Source organism: Aulonocara sp. 'chitande type north' Nkhata Bay, linkage group LG9 (genome assembly GCF_057382095.1).
Source record: "Aulonocara sp. 'chitande type north' Nkhata Bay isolate Kocher_YH1m ecotype deep benthic linkage group LG9, A_spYH_male_GT1.1, whole genome shotgun sequence".
NCBI classification, from domain to species: Eukaryota; Metazoa; Chordata; class Actinopteri; order Cichliformes; family Cichlidae; genus Aulonocara; species Aulonocara sp. 'chitande type north' Nkhata Bay.
Window position 1 is genome coordinate 24,508,965 of NC_141352.1, and position 21,348 is coordinate 24,530,312.

Genomic DNA, 21,348 nt, shown 5'->3' on the forward strand with positions numbered 1-21,348 from the left:
TATTTTTGCAGAATTTTATTTGGAGAAAAATCTCAACTATACACTTCTTAAAGAAATTAAATGTGAAGGGAATACCAGGAGATGAGCAGTTACACAAGGTGGGCTGGACCAGGCCATAAAGTGGTATAAACCCAGCAACAGGACTGGTATCTGCTGCCTTTTGTGAGGTGGTCTGCCACCCTACTGCTCATCTACATGTACACTCAGAACTAAAAGATCCGTCACTTGCACCCTGTTCTCTTCACAGATGACAGCAGGGTCACACTGACTATATTTGACAGATGTTGAAGAGTCAGGTGAACGTTAATCATCTAACATGACCAGTTCAGTGATGGTCTGGGGAGGCCCATCCAAAGCTCGACCTGCGAACCACTTGTACTCCGAGTGCTCTTAGGTATTTGGGATGAAATCCTCAGGCCCACAACTGCTGCTGGTGTAGTGGGCACAGTGTGTAGGCAGTTGTTGCTGGCTATAGTAGATTTATTGTGAGGTCTCAAGTAACCACTTATTTGAAATAAAGTGGACAAACCTGCTTTGTGAAAACTTTACTTCAGGCTGAGATTATCACATGCAAACACCACTCTATCCACAGGCAGAGAGGGTGAGAAAGCCTTAGTACATTTCAGTAGAAAGGTAAACTATTGCATTTTTTTTCTTTAATTAAAACATAATAGCGCTGGAAAGATCAGTGCTAATGCAGATGCCATACTTTGTAAATATGGCATCATATTACACACAGATGCAATTAAAATATTGCATTTTTGTTTGGACTGTACAGCTATTGTATACAATTTATATGGAGCTCGCTGCTCTGCAAACAATTCACGATTACTATCATCCCAATGAAATTCTTCACACATTAAAATGAAACAACACAGAAAACAAAAATGCATAAACGACACAGACGGTGACAAACATTATGCATTAGATATCGGATTGGAAGATTTCTGCTAATTCATGGCTCACTAAGTAGTACAATTAGTCTGAATTTGGTCCAGAAATGCAAGGGTTATGCTACAATAAGAGAATGTAAGAAATCATAATGCCTACAGTACAAAATACCTTGTAATGCTGAGGCACTTCTTCTATTTAGAAACTGAAGTACAAAACAATCTGAAGTGATGTGCAGACTGATATGTAGCAAAACCGTTGATGAAAACATCCTGAACCTGGTCTGACCTACACACAAACATTCACTTCAACAGAAATCTCACTTTTACAGCTGAAAGCTGGCCAGCAACGTCTTCATTGCAACTGTTGCTAAAAGCAATAAATATTAACTTAGAATTAAAAAGAATCTCACATTTCAGTACATTAATACATTTATTCCTCATTTCTACAGTAATTACAATATTTTACTATAGCAGCATTACCTGGGCAACTAATGAAAGGGAATTGGGGACATTTCTAGTAACATCAAATGAAACCTTAAGCTGAAAACGCCGATTTGTGTGCAATAATATCTCAGTTACGGAAATAATTGAGAAGCTACTCTACAGCTGGACTCAGACCATTTCTTACAGAGAAAAAAATCCAATACAGTAGATTCATCTTGAAACAGTTGGATAATCACAGACAGCAAGCCCATACTTTCATCTTCCTTTGTGACTCCACATCCACGCTGCAACGCGCCTGAGAGACTGCTTCCTCGCTCTCGTTAGTTTTAGGGGCTTTCTTCATAGTGCAAGAGCTAATTACTGGGCCATGGGTCTAAGCAGGGGAAGAGTTACAGCCATTAGCAACCCATCCATAATATTTTGGGGATTTGTTATTGTCGTGCCCACGGTGATTTAAGGTGTCACTGGGTTCAGTTGATTCGTCTTTTGGAGAAAAAGAAAAAGGAAAAAATGAAATTAGTTAATATCAGAAATACCTGAAAAGTGTGGGACACTTTACAAAAGCAAAGACTTTTTTTTTTTTTTAAACCTTCTTAAAGTCAGACAATCTTTTAAGCACTTTATAGCAAAACCAATGTAGCCAAAGAAATGGAGTGAACCTCATATGAGTCAATACGATTTTAGTAAGATTAAAAAACAAACCAAAAAACTTCCACTCACTCATCTTTATTGTTAACGACCGAGGAAAAGTCTGTTAAGTGCAGGTTGTGAATTTTCACCTAATTTTGGACTATGTGTGTTGTCCATATATTTCTTACCTTCTCCTCCTCTGCAAGTATAGGCGGATAAGCCACTGTACCACAAATGGCCATATAAGAGCAAAGGCCAAACTGGTTGGTGAAATGTCAAAAGGCCACCAGGACGGTTTCTAGGAGGACAAAAAATATACATTGCTATTACAAATGAGACTTGTTAACTTCTAATAATGAACACATGGTTTAAATTAATTGAATCAGCTGGAAATTCAGTAGATTGTTTTCAAAAATTTAATGAAGACTGCAACCGTTTACCTGACTCCTATTATTCACTGGGGGAGATGCATAAGTAGGAGACAGAGCCACTGATCTTGCCTGCCAAAAGAAAGAGTTCATAATCTGTCATTATGGGTACATTTAAAAAGAAAGAACTTATATTTATTTTATTAGTGATTTATTAAGCAATTCATTTAACCTTTATGAGATTTAATTTAAGAAACTATTTTATTGAGCTAGTCTGTTTTTTTTTATATTTGTTTGCTGTCAAAGTGATTTCCCAGCTTTTGGGATAACTGAAGTATATCTTATCTTAAATTTCTAAAGCCACATAGAAATCTATATATTATATATTTTTGATATTGGTTTTTTTTGCAAAAATTTTACTTCCTTTTTGTAAATGTTATTAAGCGGAGCAGTTAGCGGATTCCAACAAGCTAACTTTTAAATGAATGTCTTTTGCAAACTCCTTCTGGGTAAACAGTAAGCATCAACAGAAGCTGAAGGTTCTTTGTGTCCAAGGTCTGGACCGTGGCTAAAAAAATATATATTTATTTGCTTTATACACACAGAACTCATCCTGTGCTACATCCTGAATATGATACAAACTTCTGTTTGTTTTCTTAGAGTCATCTCTCCCAGTAACTATTATTTCAGCTGCTTTTCCACTTCGTCTACAAATCTGCAACATCTCTTTCTCAGAAACCATTTCTTGTGAGTTACTGGCCTTATCCACTTGCAAGTAGCCTTTAAGTCCTTATTATTCCATGTCCTTTTCCACTGGCACCAAAAGATGGTGACAGGTTAACCTGCAGTTTTGGATGAAAAGTGTCTGTCAGGCCATGTTAACTTTTTAATATTAGAGTAAATCAAAATATGGGACATTATCTAAATGTGTGAGACAGGATGGAAATGAATGATATTCAGTCCCACCTGAAGTGGGATACCTGATCGTCCTAATGAATTCAATACAGCAAAATATGGCCAGATGCATTTCATCTACCTCACATCAACGGCGAATTACAAATGACTGATTAACTGAACATGTCTGTTTTTGGACTGTGGGAGGAAGCAGCAATACAAAGAGGAAACCCGCGGAGGCACACGGAGATCCTGCAAACTCCACACAACAAGTGCTAACCACTGCACTGCTGTTTTATGTCAATAGTCTTATTAAGACAAGGTTCTTGGTTCTTGAAACAAAGACCAGTTCTTATATATAATTTATATAAAAAAAATCCATGTAGTTTAGCATAATTCACCACTACGTGCATCATATTTGAATTCAGCTCTTCAAACTGTTGCCTTTCACTTGTTTTATTTATGACACTATGACCACCTGTGTTTCCCTTCTCTGTCCTAATGTCACTGTGTATAAAGTGTAACCACTGCTGTTTGAACTGCAGCCAATTTTGGACAGGAGACTCTTGCACAATCCCAGCTTCCTGTTAAAATGAAATACACATAAAAATAAACCTGTAGCATTATGATAAGAAAGCACCTACTGTATAGAGAGGTTACTTAGTTAGCTTCAAGTTTTGTTTACTTTGTCTTCTTCAATATTTTACAGTAAGTTATTATCCTGTCACTAGCCAGCTGTCCAGTCCTGTAGCTGATGCTACTTTATTTAATAGATCACTGAAGATAATTAAAATTGCCTAAACATTATAAAATGAGTAGTACAATCAAATTCCATTGCCAGCTCATTTTACTCACCATAGATAGCTTAACATTGCTGTCAGCCTTGCAGTCTAAACCGCAGAAAGCCACCACGAGTAGTTTAATCATTTGCTGTATAGTTCTAAGTTTACATATAGTGTAATTATGACAGGAAATTTTGATTTAGATTTAGTCATAGTTTTTTGACTAAAATGTCATAAGATTATGTGTGTGTGTGTGTGTGTGTGTGTGTGTGTGTGTGATTATTGTCGCTTAAATCTAAAGCTGATTTAGTTAAATAAAACAAAAAGTTGTAAAAGTTTGCCGTGTTTTTACAGAGGAGAGCTTCACATGACTTACAAAGTTTTTTTCCTGACATCAAATGTGAAATGTGTCCGTATGCCTAGTCGAGTCAAATATGCATGTCTGTCCTTACTGCACTAGATTAATTTTCAAAGAATTATTATTTTTAAATAAATTGTAAATAAATATAAATGATGAATAAAATAAAAATAAAATAATACTGACATTTTTAAAAAAGGCAAAAAATAAAAAAAGAGAAGGTGAGCTTACTCTTTTTTTTTTCTACACAACTTACTTAGCTCTGATTGGCTGTCACCTCGCCAGACTATTTTCATCTCTTTGTTATATGCTGACAAAAGTGTATGTGCACTTTATCATAGTTTTCTCTTTATGCATTAATTTTTATTTAGCCATTACCTTGTTTACATCAGGAAAAAAAAAAAATAAATAAATAAATAAAAGGTTGTTATTTTACTGATCAACGATCAATGACATTGACACAGCTATGTTTATATTTAAAAAAAATAGTGTTATATTTAACTTGCTTATAAAGACCAGAAAGTATTCACACAGAGTGGAAAGATGTAGATAACACTTGATGTTATCTATTATTTTTTCTTAGTTAAGCCTCAAAGAAGCCACATTGTATTTTTTGTTTCGAGTCACTTTCATTGAATATCATCAGACCTGGCTTGCAGTTAGAGCCTCCAGTGTGTGCAGTCTCTCCAGGACGCTCTGCATGTCCTCCTGCAGTCTGGCCAGCGCCACGACGATCTGCTCATTCAGGTTCGCTCCAGGTGTTCCTGCACCTCCCCAGTGGCCCCCGTCTCCATCTCCAGCACTGTGCATGGGCATCTGAGAACCAGGGCGAAGGCCTGGAGACCTGGAGCCTAAAAATAGAACGGAATTTGAATAACTGACACATGCTCGGGTGTCAGCGCATACAATGGAATGACAGTCTTTGTGACACTGAAAGGCCACTAAATGGAAAAACAAAAGCCACACAGAGCTGCCGGCTCCACAGAATCATGCTGTCATCCTTGTGATTGCATTTCATAACATTTAAATGTGAGTGTAAAACCCTGTGAATGCAGCCTTACCCCTTCCTCTTCTGACTGAAGAGCCACCAGGCACAGTCACATTCAGCCTCTGTGACATTGCTCCACCTGCCTCTCCATCTTCTCCTCCACATCTGACAACCTGCAATGGACCCTGTACATCCTCCTGAGTCTCCCGTCTCTCCTCCAGAGGCGGCTGGAGGTGGTTCTCTTCTTCATCCAAATCATCCAGAGAGCGGTTATGCTCCGAGTTCTTCAAAAAAACAACAAGATGAGTAAAAAACAGTCCAGTTGGCTAAACCCAGCTGATATTTCTGTGATGTTTAAGTTTTTACTTGCCTCTTCCTGTCCGAACTGGTCCACAGAGTCACAGTACACCTCGCTGTCTGAGTCGCTGGTCAGGTGACTGGGTGCAGACGCAGCTACACTTGGATCTAATGTCATTACAAAGAGGGCAAAAGGGCACACAAAACTCAAGACTTGTTCTCCATTATGATGACTAGTCTGCACTGTAATTACCAGAGTGACAAAGAGGAAGTTCACTGAATTAGGGGCTTTTTCCTCAGTTTCTACAGAACCATTAATTTTCTCCATTAAGCCTGTCCCAGGAGCAGCGGATGTGTTAAGTGTTGAGATTCAATGTGTGCTGCAGCTCTGGGAATGAAGCTTAGCAGATTATCTGATCACATGGTGCTCAGACAGCTTGAGTGTTGGTGAGTCCTCAATGACTGTTTTGGACCGCTGTAGGGATGTACTGTGGGCTGAAACAGAGCCCTATGTTGGAATATCGGTTTTCCTACCTGGATTGTGTCCGTTGAGCAGAGGCTCGCCAAGTGAACCCTCCTGGGACTTGTCGCTGTTCAGAGCAGCTCTGGAATGACTGCCATTGGTCAGATGGGTGGCCCCGTTAGCGACTTTACCGTTTGACAGCGGAGCTTTTTGTCTCCTAGCTAAAGTTTTCTTCTTTGGTTGTGATGGTCCAGATTTTTTGTCTGTGGAAAAAATATAGAAGATAGAGGAAATCTGCATCTAACATGTAATAATGTCATTTCAGATATTCATACTCAAAAGGAGCAACTTTGTTACCTTTTCTGACCTCCCTTGTCACCATTTCTTCTTCTTCTTCTTCCTCCTCCTCTTCATCCTCCTCATCGTCATCTTCCTCCTCCTCCTCATCATCATCATCATCCTGCAGCGCATCTTCCTCTGACCTCACTTCCTTCTGTTTAAGCCTTGCAGGCCGTGTCTCCAGAGTGCCGTTCATTTCCATGTTTCTAACAATGCTCTTTGCGACACTTTTTGATGCCATTGAATTCATCATTGTGCCAAACCCTACAGACACACACACACACACACACACACACACACACACACAAACAGAAAGAATTTTATAAGCTCACGAATACTTGCTTAAGATGTTAACATATTAAAATGAAATGTGTCCATTTCTGATTGTAAGGGGAACCTTAACTGTGGTAAGCTACAAGCAAGCTTTCTATGACTGCTAATAAGGACTCAAAGCATCTGAGCTACAACACCAGACAGGAAGTAAAGTATATCAACAGACCCGTGTGTTTACACAGTAATGTACTTGCCTTCCAGTTGCCTAGCAAACTGAGTCAAACGGGCTGAGCGTATAACAAGAGGCAAAAAAAGAGGTTAAACTCCACATCACAAAGTAAAACGTGTGGGCAATCCACCTGGCGAGGAAACACCAACCTGTGCTCAGGTCTGATATCTGCGCGATCTTTTTCTTTTCGTCCACCAGCTCGTAGAACGGGCCGAGGACCTTTAACAGCTCCTCCACCTCGTCAGTCATGGGCATCCCCTCTAGGATCTGAAAACCAAATCCAGAGCGAGCACAATGAGAATATTATCCCACAGTCACAAACAACCAGGAAGTGCTTTAAATTCAAAGTACCGGTATTGCGGCATAAATTATTTGGTGTAACAGGGTTATTCCTGATTCAGATGACTGTAAAGGCAATGTATCTGTGTTACTCTTCACATGGCTTGTGTCATTTGATTACACACAAGGACATGAAACACGGACAGATTAAAAAGGTGCTTCAAGAGGTGGGAGATGGACGGCAAACGTACCAGTTTCATTTCATCAACATAGGATGCCATTGCTTCTTCTTTGGACATTTCTCCAAGAGAATTCCAGGCATCCCTATCACAATAAATACATAAATAAAATAAATAAAAGCAAGCGAAAGAAGAAAACATGCACTGTTATATAATTTTATAAGGTGGAACACACAGAAGAGAATGTCATGTGTCAGCAAAAGTGTGTTTGAAGGCCTTTGTGCCAGTTCCAGTTTTCAGCTGAGTCAATATGGAAAGACTATTTGAGGACACAAACTAATTTACTAACTTTGGATCACAGTCTGACAGACACTTAAACATTCATTAGAAACTGTACCTACCCATGAAACGTGTTCATTTAGCCTTTATTTAACCACGAAAATATCATGTTTAAGATTAAAAATAACTTTTTCAAGGGTGTCCTGGGCAGAACAGGCAGCGGTGCAATCAGCAGCTGCGTAGAAACCAGGCCAAAAACAGGGCAGGAGAGTTCAAGCAACTGCCTCAAAGTCCTTTAAAATTCATTTATGAGACCAGATGCTTAACAGGTACAAACAAATTGACCTTTTTGGTATTAATCAAGTTATCTGAATCTAAACATTTAAATGACTACAGAAGGAATAAGTCTTGAGACCAAAAACAGTAACATCCCGCACTTCTTTTGACCAACCTAGTAGATCAAAAACTGCCTTGCAAATAAGAATATAGCTATATCTGAGTCTACAGAAGGACAAAGCAGATCATGGTGAGCAAGGGCTTCAAGGTTTGTGATCAAACTCAATGCTTAATGACAGACAGTATCCAGCATGTGTAAGGACTGAGAAAACACACAGGTACAAGCCCCTCCTTGAGAGAAACTGTCCAGCTTTGTGGGTAAGAGGTAACTGATATATTTTAATGAGTCCAGAGATCACCTGACACAGCCTGAGCTTAACAGAGTGAGATTTTCATTTCTGAATATCACAAGCTGTCTTGATGTGATCGTCAGAGAATAATAAAATATGATAAAACATTACAGCAACAGGGTTTGTGTCTGGGGGACTATTCTTAAAAGTACACTGATCCACATAGATTTAAAACAAGGAGCGTGGGGAAGTGCATGCATCTTCCTGTTACACCATTAGTGCAGGAGAAATAGAGTAGAATAGACTTTATTACACACATCGAGGGAAAATTGTCTTTGGTTCACCAAGCCATAAACAAATCAAACAAATCATAGCAACACAGCATCTCATTATTTAGTATACTGATTGCTCTTGGCACAAATTATTCCTTTTATACCCTGAAATCAAATTTTTTTCCCCATAGAATTGAGTTCTGAAGGAATCCTAAGCGCACAACCACCACCGCCCCCTAACTTACCATTTCGCCTTTCCAACTACATCCCAGAAGCCAGGTCGGGGTATGCTGCATGGTCCCACAGTGGCCTGTTTATAGTAGCTGTAGAACTTGAGCATCATGTCATTGGAGGGCTGAAAGGGACCTGAGGAAAAGAAAACTCTCATCACATAAAAAAGCCTTACCCTCCACGTGCAGAGTTGTGGCTGATTTCTATTTCTTTCAAATCTGTGATGGCTTGGGGACAAAGTGGATTATTTAAAGCGCACAAGCTGCTGCACCGCACCTGCCCGGGGGTAGCTGAGCTGGTTGAACTGGCCTGTGTGTGTATATATGTGTGTCTGTGTGTGAGAGAGAAAGAGAGCTTCGAGTGAGGTGTTCACTCACCATTCGGGGGTAAACTCTTGATCACCTTCACGGCGGCATCAAACCTCATCTGGGTCAGGCGCCCTTCATCTTCCACGCGGACGCTCTCCACCTCCATCGTGTCACTCGCAGACAGCACAACAACAACACCTGCAAGCAGTAAACAAACTCACGACAACTGCAAAAACAAAACGTTAAAAGCGTTTGTTTATAGCATTTATGCTAGCTCGGAGCAGCAGTTTGGTTTGTTTTCGTCTGCAAACGAGCAGACTTTTGCGACGCTAATGCGACCAGCTATACTTGAAAGTTAACTGTCTACAATATGTTACGACCACCAGTAGGAGGAGGCTGAGCCAGTTGGATATCTAGGACACAACGTTTAACGTGTGGCACAGCTTTAGCGACACTGTCGTTCCCGCTAAACGGTATCTACGCTGACACACTTTCGAGGAAAAAAAACCGCTTAAAACCGTCGTTACTTACCGTTAAAATCACGGGCCTATCTGTTTGTCAGAAGGCGACTTGTCATTAGCCCTTGACCAGACGCCATGAACAGCACACACTGTGGGAATTGTAGTCTTATTGTTGTATATCGACGGCGCCTACAAACTCCACAATCCTCTGCGTCCACATGAAGAAAACAAACAAAACAAACTGTGAAAATATGGTTTGGATATAAAAACAACATATTAAAGTCAAACGAGTGAGAAAGCTGATGAGAAGTGAAATATATAATGTTATTTCGCTCTTATGGCTGAAAACACAAACTCATGTCGCGACAGTTCGACACGCAAAACTACATATCCCAACATGCTCTAGACAGATCCATGTTTTTTCTTTCCCCCTCCCTCTTCGTTGGAAAACTGATAGGTCGATAGCAGAAAAAATCTAGAGCTCTCACTTTGTCCTTAGATCCTTTATCTTATCTGTCTGAAACACGCCTTCTTCCCTAAAGCTGCGACACTGAACGCGATCCTACAATAACTGCATGCAATATTCTTCTACCTAATTCCTCGTCCACACCTCGCGACATACATTCTGATGTAAAGTGGACTTACATTACATATACACATTACATATAAATACCCTGCTAATATATATTCCCACATCTGTATAGGTATGTATCTTTCTGTATCTGTGGTTCAGTATGAACTCAGGGCTAGAGGTATGCTTAAAACATATATAAAATAAATATTTTCTTCAAATCAAATCAAAATTCTTTATATTTTGCTTTCAAGTAGCCAGATGTTCTTGTATTATTATTTTTAAGTGCTCTTGAGCAAAAGTTCCCCAGGCTTTCTGAATTCTTTCTAAGTTTTTCTTTGGGTATGGGCTGCTGAGGATTTTTTTTCCTGTTCATTAAACCCCTTATAAAACTGACCTGTGCATCATTTAAGCATAAGGAAAGAAGCCCAACTCAAGAGAGGACCCACTGTTGTATCTATGCATAACTTTTTGTGCACTTTATGTTCAATATATGTATTTTTGTTGTGCCTGAAATGAACAAATAAATGAATGAATGAAATGAAAATGAATGAATAACAGACAAACCGGTAAAGAACCAATTTTTAAATTTAAATAGTGTCTTTAGGCACTTGTTTTACTTTTAGTCTCATCTAAAAAATCCCAAAGATAACACAGTTTGACAGGCATAAATAGAATTTTTGAACCAAAAACCTAAAAACTCAGCACAGTGTGCAGTGCACCCTTAAAAATTGAGGACAAGTGGAAGACAAAAGAAGAGGTGCTAGGCCTAAAAAGCGATCAACAGCAGATAAACAGTGTCTGGAAGTCTTGTCCTTAAAAAAAAGAAAGAAGATAAAACCCCGAAAGAGACTGGACTCATCAAAAAGACATTCAAAAGAAGACAATCAAGCGTATTATAATTGTACAAACTGGTTCTGTCTTTCATGCTATATTTCGCATGTATGTTCGCTCATGTTTCAATAACATGTTTGACATTTTCCAGGAAAAATATCTAGAAATGAAGGCTGGGTCAAAATTTTGCTCAGTACTGTCACAACAATGAATTTAAAATGTCTAAAAATGTTCTATTAATTTTAAAAATGTAGCATTTTCTCTGTTGTTATAAAAATGTTGCCATTTAGAATATTGTAGAATATACTGCAGTAAGATAACGTTTTATTCTGCACCATTTCCTTCAAAAAATAAAATAATAACTCACCTAAAATTACTTTCTTTATTCCAAAATTACCATTTTCATCCAAAGTGAATTAAAATTTCTAAGTAAAACTGGTCAAATACATATATTCACTGTAAATTATCAATTTGGCTTTTTTTTCTACAAATGTTTTCCTAATATATCTCAAATACTCTCAAATACACTTGTTTCTCCTGTTCCTTGTGCTGAATTAAAATGAAATAAAATCGAGAGTAAAATGTTCGTACACAATATTGCGGATGTAGTGATCCTCCTCATTAGTACACACGATCTTCGCTTTGACGTTAAGCCAAAGCGAGGGCAGGCAGGAATCCCACAATAGCAGGCAAAGGTTTTTTTTTTTTTTTTTTTTGAGGCAGAGCTGGGCTGGTGGCTGTTTCAATCAAAGGAAAGGCAGAGAGGGAAGGGAGGCTCTGCGGAGAGATGTTAAGATGGCAGAGCTACAAATGTTGTTAGAGGAAGAGATTCCGGCCGGTAAAAGAGCGCTCGTGGAGAGTTACCAAAACCTGACGAGAGTAGCAGACTACTGCGAGAACAATTATGTCCAGGTAAGTGAGTGAGCCACAGGGTTGTTGTATCTGTGGTCCGCCTTTTGTCGCGGAAAGCTCCGGACTGAATGGTTGTTGGGACAGGAAACGTGGATAAAGAAGTGGACTGGCTCGTCAAATGATCCCTAAAAGCTCGGAGCTGTGATAACACTTTACCCACGGGGCTTTTACGGCCGTGGGACGTTTTAAAGAGCCCCCGTCTGCCCCGCACCATTGATCACATTCATTCCGTTTACACAGAGGGTGTGTCTACTTTTTCTTTTTTAACAAAAAAATTAGTAGTACACTGGCTCGCTTCTAAACTGCCTCCACTGTCACTGCTGATAAGGAAGGCCCGTGTGTGTGTGTGTGTGTGTGTGTGTGTGTGTGTGTGTGTGTGTTTTTAAGGCAGGCCATTGATTATGTTACACCCTATCCTAAAAAATAGTTTTATTTCGAGGACAAAGTTACACCAGTTTCGTTGCTTTAGTAGTGAGTTGGGTTTACGTGCGTTAAAGTGAAAGCCACAGTATAACTACAAGTCCACATGAACGTAGCAGCCCTTTACATTCCTTAAGGTCAATAAACTCACCATTTAATACCACAAAAACAGTTTAAGCCCCCCACTGGTATACTTCAGGGACGTTAAAGTGATGCTATACTGTCTACATTATGGACTTGCGAGCACTTAGTGCAAATGCTCTGATGTTTATTGTTGCTGCATTACTTCTAAACTGTTAAATGTACTGTAAAATCATAGAATGTGCAGAAAGCAGCTTGTTCAGGATAATATAGTTGGCTTGGAGCTGGGTTGTGAAGCAGAGAAGACTATAAAGTCCTTGTTAGTTGGTCAATAAAGGTTGGCAGTATTGATTTTTTTTTTGAAATCCCTCATTCAGATTATTCATGCTTTAATTTCTGCTAGGTTTCTTTTTCATAACAAGGCAACTAATTTACTGTAACCTAATACAGGGAGTATTACTGTGTCTGCGTGCTGTTTTTTCTAGAATAAATGTGGGCCAGGATGTGATGTGACGTGATTACCATGCTGCAACTTCATTACAAAGTCTAATAACCACCAATGGCTTTGCTTTTTTTAGGGCACTAGCAAATGTGGTGAGCCGCTGCTAAAAAAGACAGAGCACCAATGTGACAGGCAAACATTTGCAGTGAAAAGAGAGCCCACATTTTTTTTTCTCAGCAGGAAGACAACCCACCCATATCAGCTAAAGAGGGTGTGTCCTCTCCAGCTGTACTCCCCAAGGACTCCCTGTAATTTTGTTTTCTTCCTCGTCCTCGCAAGATTAGGCAACTTTGCCCTGCGGCAGGGTGCCTGCACAAATGCTGCAGGGCAAAGCTTTGACTACTTTGTCTCATTTTTGAGGCCGTCAAGCAGCTTTTCTTGCCACTTTTGCCATAAAGTTGAGAGTTTTCGTTTTCTTTGTTTCCTGTGAAAAGCAGTGCTGTGGAACTAAACGTGGGAATTTCCTTGTTATGGGATTTTCTGTGCTACAGCCAGTTGTAGAACGAGAGGTCTCAATGTGATTTCCCACAGTGAAGCAATACTGACAAACTTTAAAATTAAAATAGTCACTTAAATCATAGTTTGTCTGCTGTAAGTTCATTTTTATCAGCATGCCTCGTTTTAAACGCTCGCACTCAGATCTTGTGGTCGAGATGGGTTTGCTTTTTTGTGTTGAGCTCTGAAGTTATTTAAGCTGGTGCGACACAGATAAATTTATATCTGTATGTAGAAAAAGAAACTCGACGATCAGCTGATTCTCATATAAGCAAGCGTTTGGCAACTGTGGGGAGGAAGAACTCCCTTTTAACAGGAAGCCTTAGGCTCATGAAGAGTGCACAACTGGTAGAGGGGTTAGGAGAAACTATTTAAAACTTTTTAATCGTAACAATATTGATTACTAATTTCCAGTTTTTACCCCTTCCTTCCTTCCTTCCTTCCTTCCTTCCTTCCTTCCTTCCTTCCTTCCTTCCTTCCTTCCTTCCTTTATTTATTCTTTTCCGTCGTTTTTGCTGCCTTAAATGAATTGCTCAGTTTGTTTGTGCTTTGTCCAAAGTGACTTGCAGTTAGTGCATTTGGGGACTAGAACCAGGCCGATTTCATCAGATTTCATCACATTAAAACTAGTAAAATAGGCTTTTCTTCTTCTACTTTCTCAAAAATTACTTGTAGATTGAGCTTGATAACGCATGCTTTTTTTTTTTTTTTTTTTGCCGTGTAGATCTTTAGAAGATGCTCCTGAAATGGTGTCATAGGACTCAACCCCCTCCAAACTAATGAGCTGAAAACTCGCAAGAACATCTCAGCGGCTGCCTTCTGATGTCTTTATGTGTGCGTGGCTGTACATAAAAGGTGCAGCAGGAGTGGATGATGCTGACGGGCCGCAGCTCAGTATTTGATGTAAATTTAGTTCAGACTTTAACTAAACTGTACAAAAAGTTCTGCGGCGTGCGTCTGATCCTGCCTCTGTATTTTAGTCGAGCACCTTGTTTGAAGCGCTGACGTCAAAAAAAAAAGAGGGATTTTTAAGCTTTTCAGCACACGTCGCCAGCTCTCTGTGAAGCGAGTGCACTTTTCATAAGCCCTTTCTGTCTGCTGCAGACACTCTCTCCTGCTCTCTGTGTCTGATAGAAACGCACACACTCGAAAACACGCGCATATCAACATGCCTCAGCTTGAATCGGCCCGTCTTTTCTGCACTCCTCCTTCACATTTCCATCCCTGCTTCTTTCTCTCTGTGCTTGTGTCATCGGGACTTTGGGGTTATGCGGACTATAGTGCAGCTCAGCGGGCTGAAGCAGATGGTGAGAGCTCTGTTTAACCAAGGACAGATCTCTGCCCCACTTTTCCAACTTGATAGTGACTTTTGTTGGTCTGAGAGCGCGTTTCGAGCTGTGCGTGCGTGGCATATGACACACTGATGGGTCAGAGTTATGCTTCCTGTTTGCCCTGCTGACTCTGAAGACCGACTCCCTGGAAATGCCTTTTCTGTGTGTCAGGAAGTGCCTCTAAAAACAAGACAAGATTCGCATTAACATACCTCAGTTCAGTTTATTCTGATTGATCTTTTGATTAGAAAACTTGGAATATTTAGCTGTTTTCAAAACCCTTTTTCATTCATGCAAATCAGAGCCATGTTTGTGTAACCTCTGCGACAAGGACGCGTCTACCGTATGCAAAGTGGGCCACCTGGCCATGTTGGCTAGAGGACGCACTGAGAGGGTTGTCAGCACAGTAATGACACAATTCAGGCTTTAATAGTCATGCTTAGGCTGTATTTGTTATCTATAGAGCTCAGGAAACAACATCATAAAAATGAATTAGTCAGCTGAGTTATTTTTCAAGCAACAAAAGCCAAACATGCTCTGATTTCATCTTTTCAGATAAATGTATTTAGGAATTTCTAATAAAGGTTATTAAAAAGAAGCTAAAAACTAAAAGTATGTGTAAAGAAAATAAAAACAGCTGGACTGATGAAAAAGACTAAAACTAGCTGAAACAATTTTTTACTTGAACAAGAATTATTATTATTTTTACTTTTCGACGGTGTGTTTAAATTTGCCAAACCAACAAGGATCAGGAAGCTAAGATTCCTCTACAGCATGAGGAGATATATTTGTATTGTAATGTCTATTTTCCACTGACAAACACCACCCACATCATGGTGATTTAAAACCAAAACTAAACGGAAATGACCAAAACCCACTTTGGAAACTAACCGAATGGAAACTAAACTGAAATTAGAGCTAATAACTATAATTGATCGGTTTCTTATGTGTATATCATGGTTAACAGGATCTTGGGGAGCACTACTGCATATACATTTAATGCTATTTGTGGCCCTAAAGGCAGCTGCTTACTGTCTGGATAATTCTGCTGAAAGCTAAAAATGTAAAACTAAAGCTTATCTAAACTTAATAAATATTTAATCTTTAAACTAATAGTGACAAAGTGGTTAAAACCAATAAAGGTTTTCAAGCAAACATGAGTACCACCCAGATTGTGGTAAAAACGTTAACAGCAGCTTATCCTTGTTCCTTTTTTCTTGGTCTTTGGGCAGGTATCCATCAAATGTCTTAAGAGTTCGTCCAACGAAAGTTCAGAGTTTTTTGTTGTTGTTTTTTTTCAGCATAAAATATTGTGCCCGTCAGTTTTTTTTACTTAAGGATAAAATCCACTTTTGTTTGTCAAATGTTCAAAAAGTGCAGTAAAACCGACAGATTTCTGTTAAGTAAGGTAACACAGACTCTGTGTTAACTGTATGTGAACAAGTCATGCTTATGTGCATAGTCACTGTTTAAAGGCCTTCTTTAAGCCAGATCTCAGCTGTCATAGGGCAAAAGGAGTGGTACACCAGGACAGATAGTCAGTCCTGCCGATCATATTTAACTCTCTCATCATTTAATCTCTACATTTATAGTCAATAAATCTTTAAAATTTTCAGCGGTCATTGTGCACGATCATTGTCCAGTCATTTCCAAACAAGGAAAGGTGTTTGTGGCACTTAATGTATTTTGAATGGATGCTTTTCTGACACTCCTGAAGCCACCATACAGGGCCATTGTGTATTGTATGTATGGTCGGCAAGGTCAGTCTCTCAATTGCCCCTCGAGGATAAATAAAGTCTTCTGAATCTGAATGTTTCCACTATCTGAATACCAGCAATGCACACGCCTTTACTACACTGATAATTGGGAATTCCTTAGAAAGGTCTTGCCTGCAACTTGGTCCAAATTCCTGATGAAATCACAGCGATGTGTGGCAGCGCTGTATAGTGAGATGTTTACAACGGAAAAAAAGAAAAAAGGGGAAATGGAAGTGTTATGTAGAAAACCAGGAGGTCATAAGTCAGAGTAAATTCTGTCTTGCAAGAAAGTGTTTTTTTTTTTTTTTTTGTTTTTTTTTTGTTTTTTGTGCTGAGGCAGCACGATGCCCACTTTTTCTTTAAAAAAGGAAAAAAGGAAGTGCGGGCTGCTCCTGAATGAGTTGTTTTAAAATATGAGCTTGTGATCGATGCTGGCAGCATCACATGTAAGAGGCGAGGCCTGGCCATCGATCAGTAGTTTGACAATCCCGGTCATATAACCTTGGTGTACCTGTCCTGTGCTGCTTTTCCCAGGAGAATTCGTGAAAGTTTTTCTCTTGGAAGAGGGCCAGTCTTGCCTAAAGGTGATAAATATAGGTTTGTGTTTTGTTTTTGTTTTTTAACATAGCTTTGCCTCTCTGGGTTACTTTGAGTCCTCATTTCCTGTCCTTTCTCTCTGCCTCTCCCTCTCTCCTGCTCTCTGTGGAGTGGCCTGGTTTTTCTTGCAGCACGGAGAGGCCTAGCGGCTCTGAGCCTACCAGCCAGACCCATTCATCCTTTTGACCACCTGTCACTCCTCCCCCTCAGCTGATGGGGTTGGTTTGATCCAGACTGTTGAACTGATCTGTTACAGTGTGGGAGTTTTGGACAGTTGGATTCATTCTGATGGTACTGTTTCAGCTTACAGTTGGATTCATAAGGAGTAAAGCCTTTCCCAACTTGTAGTGTTGTTTTTTTTTTTTTTGCTTGTTTATCAGTTAAGCACTTTGTGCTTTCTGCCAGATGAAGCAATTACCAAGTCTCTCAATAAAGGTTAATGAGTTTCCTTCATGTGCAAACTTCCCCTTTGTGTCTCTGCCCTGACACACTGAAGGAATTTCTAATAGCGTGCTGGCAGATTTTCAAGGTCAGGTAGACCTTATGGCCTTTCAGTCAGCCTCCATCTGCCCCTTTGAGGGAGGAGAAGGAATTATGAATTCACTTATCGTGCTGCAGTGTTATTTATTTATTTATTTATTTTTTAATTTTTAATTTTAGAGAGCCGAGACCTTGTAAAAGGAGGGACTGAAGTTGTTTCATGTGCAGGTTTTCTTTATTCCTCACACGTTCCAGAGTCACTTTCACCATCCTCTCTCGGCAGGTAGGTCGTTCTTAGTTTAATCATCTCAAGGAGTGGATATAATAATGTATACGGAAAATTGTTAATTCAACACTTAGCACCTTCTTAAATATTTAGGCTTTATAAAACAAAGTAAAGCTTCAACAGTTCTGTGATAAACTGACTTATTAATTGGCACAGATTTAAGCAGAGAGCATTTAGAAATCGACGTTTTCCCATAAACATGTTTTTATAGGAGTATGGAGAATCTGTAGGCAAGGGACAAGATTTGTGGTTCTGGTATCTTTCTGGTTTCTGTTTGTAGTCCGTTTGTAGTTCTGTTGACCGATCGTGTTTGGTTGCATACAGGTGTACAGTCATTCTATTAATTTATCTTTTTATTATCTCTTTAAAAAAAAAAGGTCTTCATTTGTAAACCAATGGGAATAACAGATGGAACAGGACATCTTGCTTGGGTAACTTTTGAAAACCCCAAGAAATTAGCTGTTCCTCTGAGAGGCTAAATAGGAGATCAGTTGATGGGCTCCCAGACTGATACTTGATCATTTCTGAAGTCAGTTTTTAAAGGACAAATACCCCAAAGTTAGTGGTAGCAGCCTCTCCAATATAAATATCTGATGGGTTTTCTTAGAGGTGTATGGTAGCGAATTGAACGCCCTATGAAGTTTGGATTTTCTCATTCGTAACTGGTAAATTGGGAATAATAATAACTTGGAGATATATTGATTAACTGTTAGCGTTGTCCACACAGAAAGCAATTTGCAGCAATGTGGCAACAAGATACCATCGAAAAATTTTAGCCAAGCAACTGAAGCAACTACCAACCACAGGGAAGAATACTGTCGATTGACATATGAGGGGGTGGTAAATACATTGGCAGTAACCAGCACCCAGAGCAGTAAATGTCAACTAGGGAACAAAGTGACCAGCAAATTGTTTCCAATGTAACCTTAGAACAAGGAAGTCAAACAGAAAACCTAGTCAGTTCAAGAAAATCTCACATTTGTCAGCCGGGGTTTTAGTTCAGAGTGAAGTCCTTTCATGGTTGTGTCAGATACCTGCTGCACCGAAAGTACCTTTATTTCCATCATATGTAAAGCAACGACTGTAATTGCCTTGAAATGCATGTTACTAGACTGGTAAGAAGCAGAAAGCAAGGTATTGTCTTAAGCTAGCTGCAAAGTAAAGCTCAACCACAGTTCAGCCATATCAGCTGATCTACTTAGCAAATATGATGGAAGCGTGGGGAAGTCCCAGTACAGACGGACACCACCAAAGATAAATCACAGCAGAAGCAAACTGGAAACGACAGTCTTCCTTTAACTTTAGTGGTACTGACATAGTTACATTCGGTCTCAGATTGCTATCACAGTTTTGCCTTCCGTTTGAGCTGTAATATATCGCTGCTCGATGGCAGAGGGAACTAATTGATCAGGTAATAGCTTTGGTAACACATGGTCAGATCTTAAACGTGTCTCTCGTTCATGGGCTCCACCTTCCGCACATCAATACAACGGCTCACTAACTCTCGGCTGCCTCACTTATCTTGCCCCGTCCAGTCTGCTGTAATCAGCGGTCGATACATCACTGGGCAGCAAAGTGCCATGTGAGCTCTACAACCTTCCAGCTGGATTTAGGCTCATTCTTTCAGCTCAGCACAGTACTGCTTTGGGAAGAGGATTGATCCCTGCTAAGGTTTTCTTCCTTTAGACAAAGTTGCAGGAGTTGTCAGGCCTAATATCTAGGATTAGTTTTTCCTCATGTTCAGTCTGAAGATTATAGATAAGGGAAAAAAAAGCTCTGTACTTCTGTCCCATTGTGTTTGTTTTTGGCTTCTGCGAGCTCATCCCCCACACTTGTGGTTCATGGCGAAACCCCTCAGCAGCTCTTGAGGATGTATGATATGTTGCGGAATTCCAAACATTCCTGAAAGTGTGTGGGATTTATTTTTTTGTGTGTGTGTGTGCTGAGCACACTTGTGAACAAGTGAGAGCGCATTAACCCAGATGGGTTTGTCAGCTGTGTAAATCAAAAGAAGCAGAAATGTTTATGCAAGTTCTAGCATTTGCTGCAACACCAACAAATGTATCCCACCACTGAACCCTTTGTGGGTTTTTTTTTTTTTTTTTTTTTGTCATGTTCCTAATTTCTGGATGATTCAGTGAAACAGACATTTGGTCTCAGTTCCTTGAGTCCTCTTTTAGTCGTGTTAGATCATCAGGAGGAATACTCATTTTGTCCATTTCCTACTTCTGCTACTGCTTTTGGGCGGAACGGAAGCAGGAACCCATCTGACCCCGAGGAGTTTTTCCTTTTTACGGCACTTAATGCAGCCAGCAGAGCCTGACATGGAGGCGTCTTGTTTAAGAAAAAAAAACCAGAAACTCGATTGCGCTTCAGTGGCCGTTATCTTGCCAGACTGGATGGGTGAGATGAAGAGTGTCTATCCTTCCAAGAGCTTCAAAAAACCCTGCAGAAAACAGGAAAGCCTTTCTTGTGACTGCCACTCCTTTATCTTTTTGTGAGTTTTTTCAGCTTGAGTACGTGCAGCATTCAATTATTTTGGGTTTTTGAAGAATTGTCACTCTGTGTGTTTGTGTTTTATGCTGTCAGGGTGGTGGTTGATTATCTCGCTTGCCCCAGCTCCCAGCTACATATTTATTGTGCGTAGTCAGCCCGCGCATTCCTCTCTACTCCCCTTATAAACCCAGCTCAGGTGCTGACAGCCTGTCTGCTGCTGCCTGGATATTCCATAGTTTCACTCAGTCATTACTCAGCTCAGAAATATGAGATAAAGTGCCCCAGGAGCGCTAAAGCTCTCTCAGAGCCCACCTCATTCTCTGCATCTCCCTGCCGTGGAAGAGTGTACTCAGCTTGCCGGTGCTGTTGTTTTGAGCTGATTGTGCACACCCTTTGTTCCTTGTCTGCTAAAGCGCTGTTTGTTCTAATTTTTTAGGATCTACTACATCTCTCCCATTGTCTTTTTTTTTTGAAGAAATGTGCAGATTGCTGGGTAATTGGACAACAAATCTGGTTGGTTTTGAGGATTTGATGCGTGAACCAGCAAAGGGACTAGGGATGCCAGGGATGTAACTAGAGCAGGAGGATCTAAGATTGCCGCCAGTGGCGATGCAATCAAGTGTTGCATCTGTCCTCCCGGCACCCACCGCTGACCTCATATCACGGCTCTGGCAGCTAATGCAGAGTGAATCATTCTGTTCAGAAAAAGAAGAATAGAGGGCAAAGAGGGATCTGTTATTTAACTATTTGGGAAATATATAGTGAAATAGCTGAAAAGCGGGCTGTGCAGCTCACTGAGAGTGTCAGTTTTTGATTAATGTGCAGGTAAAACATTTACCTTCGTGTAAACCAGGAAAGATCAGCCTGGCCTATTTGCTTCGTCATGCCAGCTTTCTTGACGCACAAGTCGTTGTAGCGGCTGCGTCTCAAAGGAGAGGAAACAGCAGCGAAGGGCAGCCTGTGGTGCACTAATTTTAAGTCCTGGCCTTGCAC

At 40.0% G+C, this 21,348-nt stretch overlaps 2 protein-coding genes across 8 annotated transcripts in view; one reads left to right on the forward strand and one right to left on the reverse strand.

Moving 5' to 3' along the window:
* Positions 1–535: 535 nt before the first annotated feature.
* acbd5a (acyl-CoA binding domain containing 5a) lies at positions 536–9,858 on the reverse strand. Of its 2 annotated transcripts, XM_086306654.1 has the most exons (14): positions 9,664–9,858; positions 9,202–9,330; positions 8,839–8,959; positions 7,489–7,561; positions 7,108–7,225; positions 6,984–7,016; positions 6,475–6,720; positions 6,189–6,380; positions 5,728–5,822; positions 5,431–5,641; positions 5,018–5,220; positions 2,408–2,467; positions 2,156–2,265; positions 536–1,820 (listed from the first exon to the last, which is right to left on the reverse strand). In XM_086306654.1, exons 2-14 carry the CDS (start codon positions 9,296–9,298, stop codon positions 1,808–1,810), a joined length of 1,572 nt encoding a protein of 523 aa, XP_086162780.1. In that variant the 5' UTR covers positions 9,299–9,330; positions 9,664–9,858; the 3' UTR covers positions 536–1,807. The 2 variants fall into 2 exon arrangements, with proteins under 2 accessions (XP_086162780.1, XP_086162781.1); XM_086306655.1 differs by lacking the exon at positions 6,984–7,016 and having other exon boundaries at positions 9,664–9,849.
* Positions 9,859–11,647: 1,789 nt separating this feature from the next.
* abi1a (abl-interactor 1a) overlaps positions 11,648–21,348 on the forward strand; it is a 49,355-nt gene continuing 39,654 nt past the window's right edge. For 2 of the 6 annotated variants that reach the window (XM_086306648.1, XM_086306650.1), the window contains exon 1: positions 11,648–11,910. In XM_086306648.1, the coding sequence (XP_086162774.1) occupies positions 11,794–11,910 (117 nt within the window). In that variant the 5' untranslated portion in view covers positions 11,648–11,793. The remainder of the gene's footprint in view (positions 11,911–21,348) is intronic. The other 4 variants (XM_086306653.1, XM_086306651.1, XM_086306649.1 and 1 more) reach the window with 3 other exon arrangements.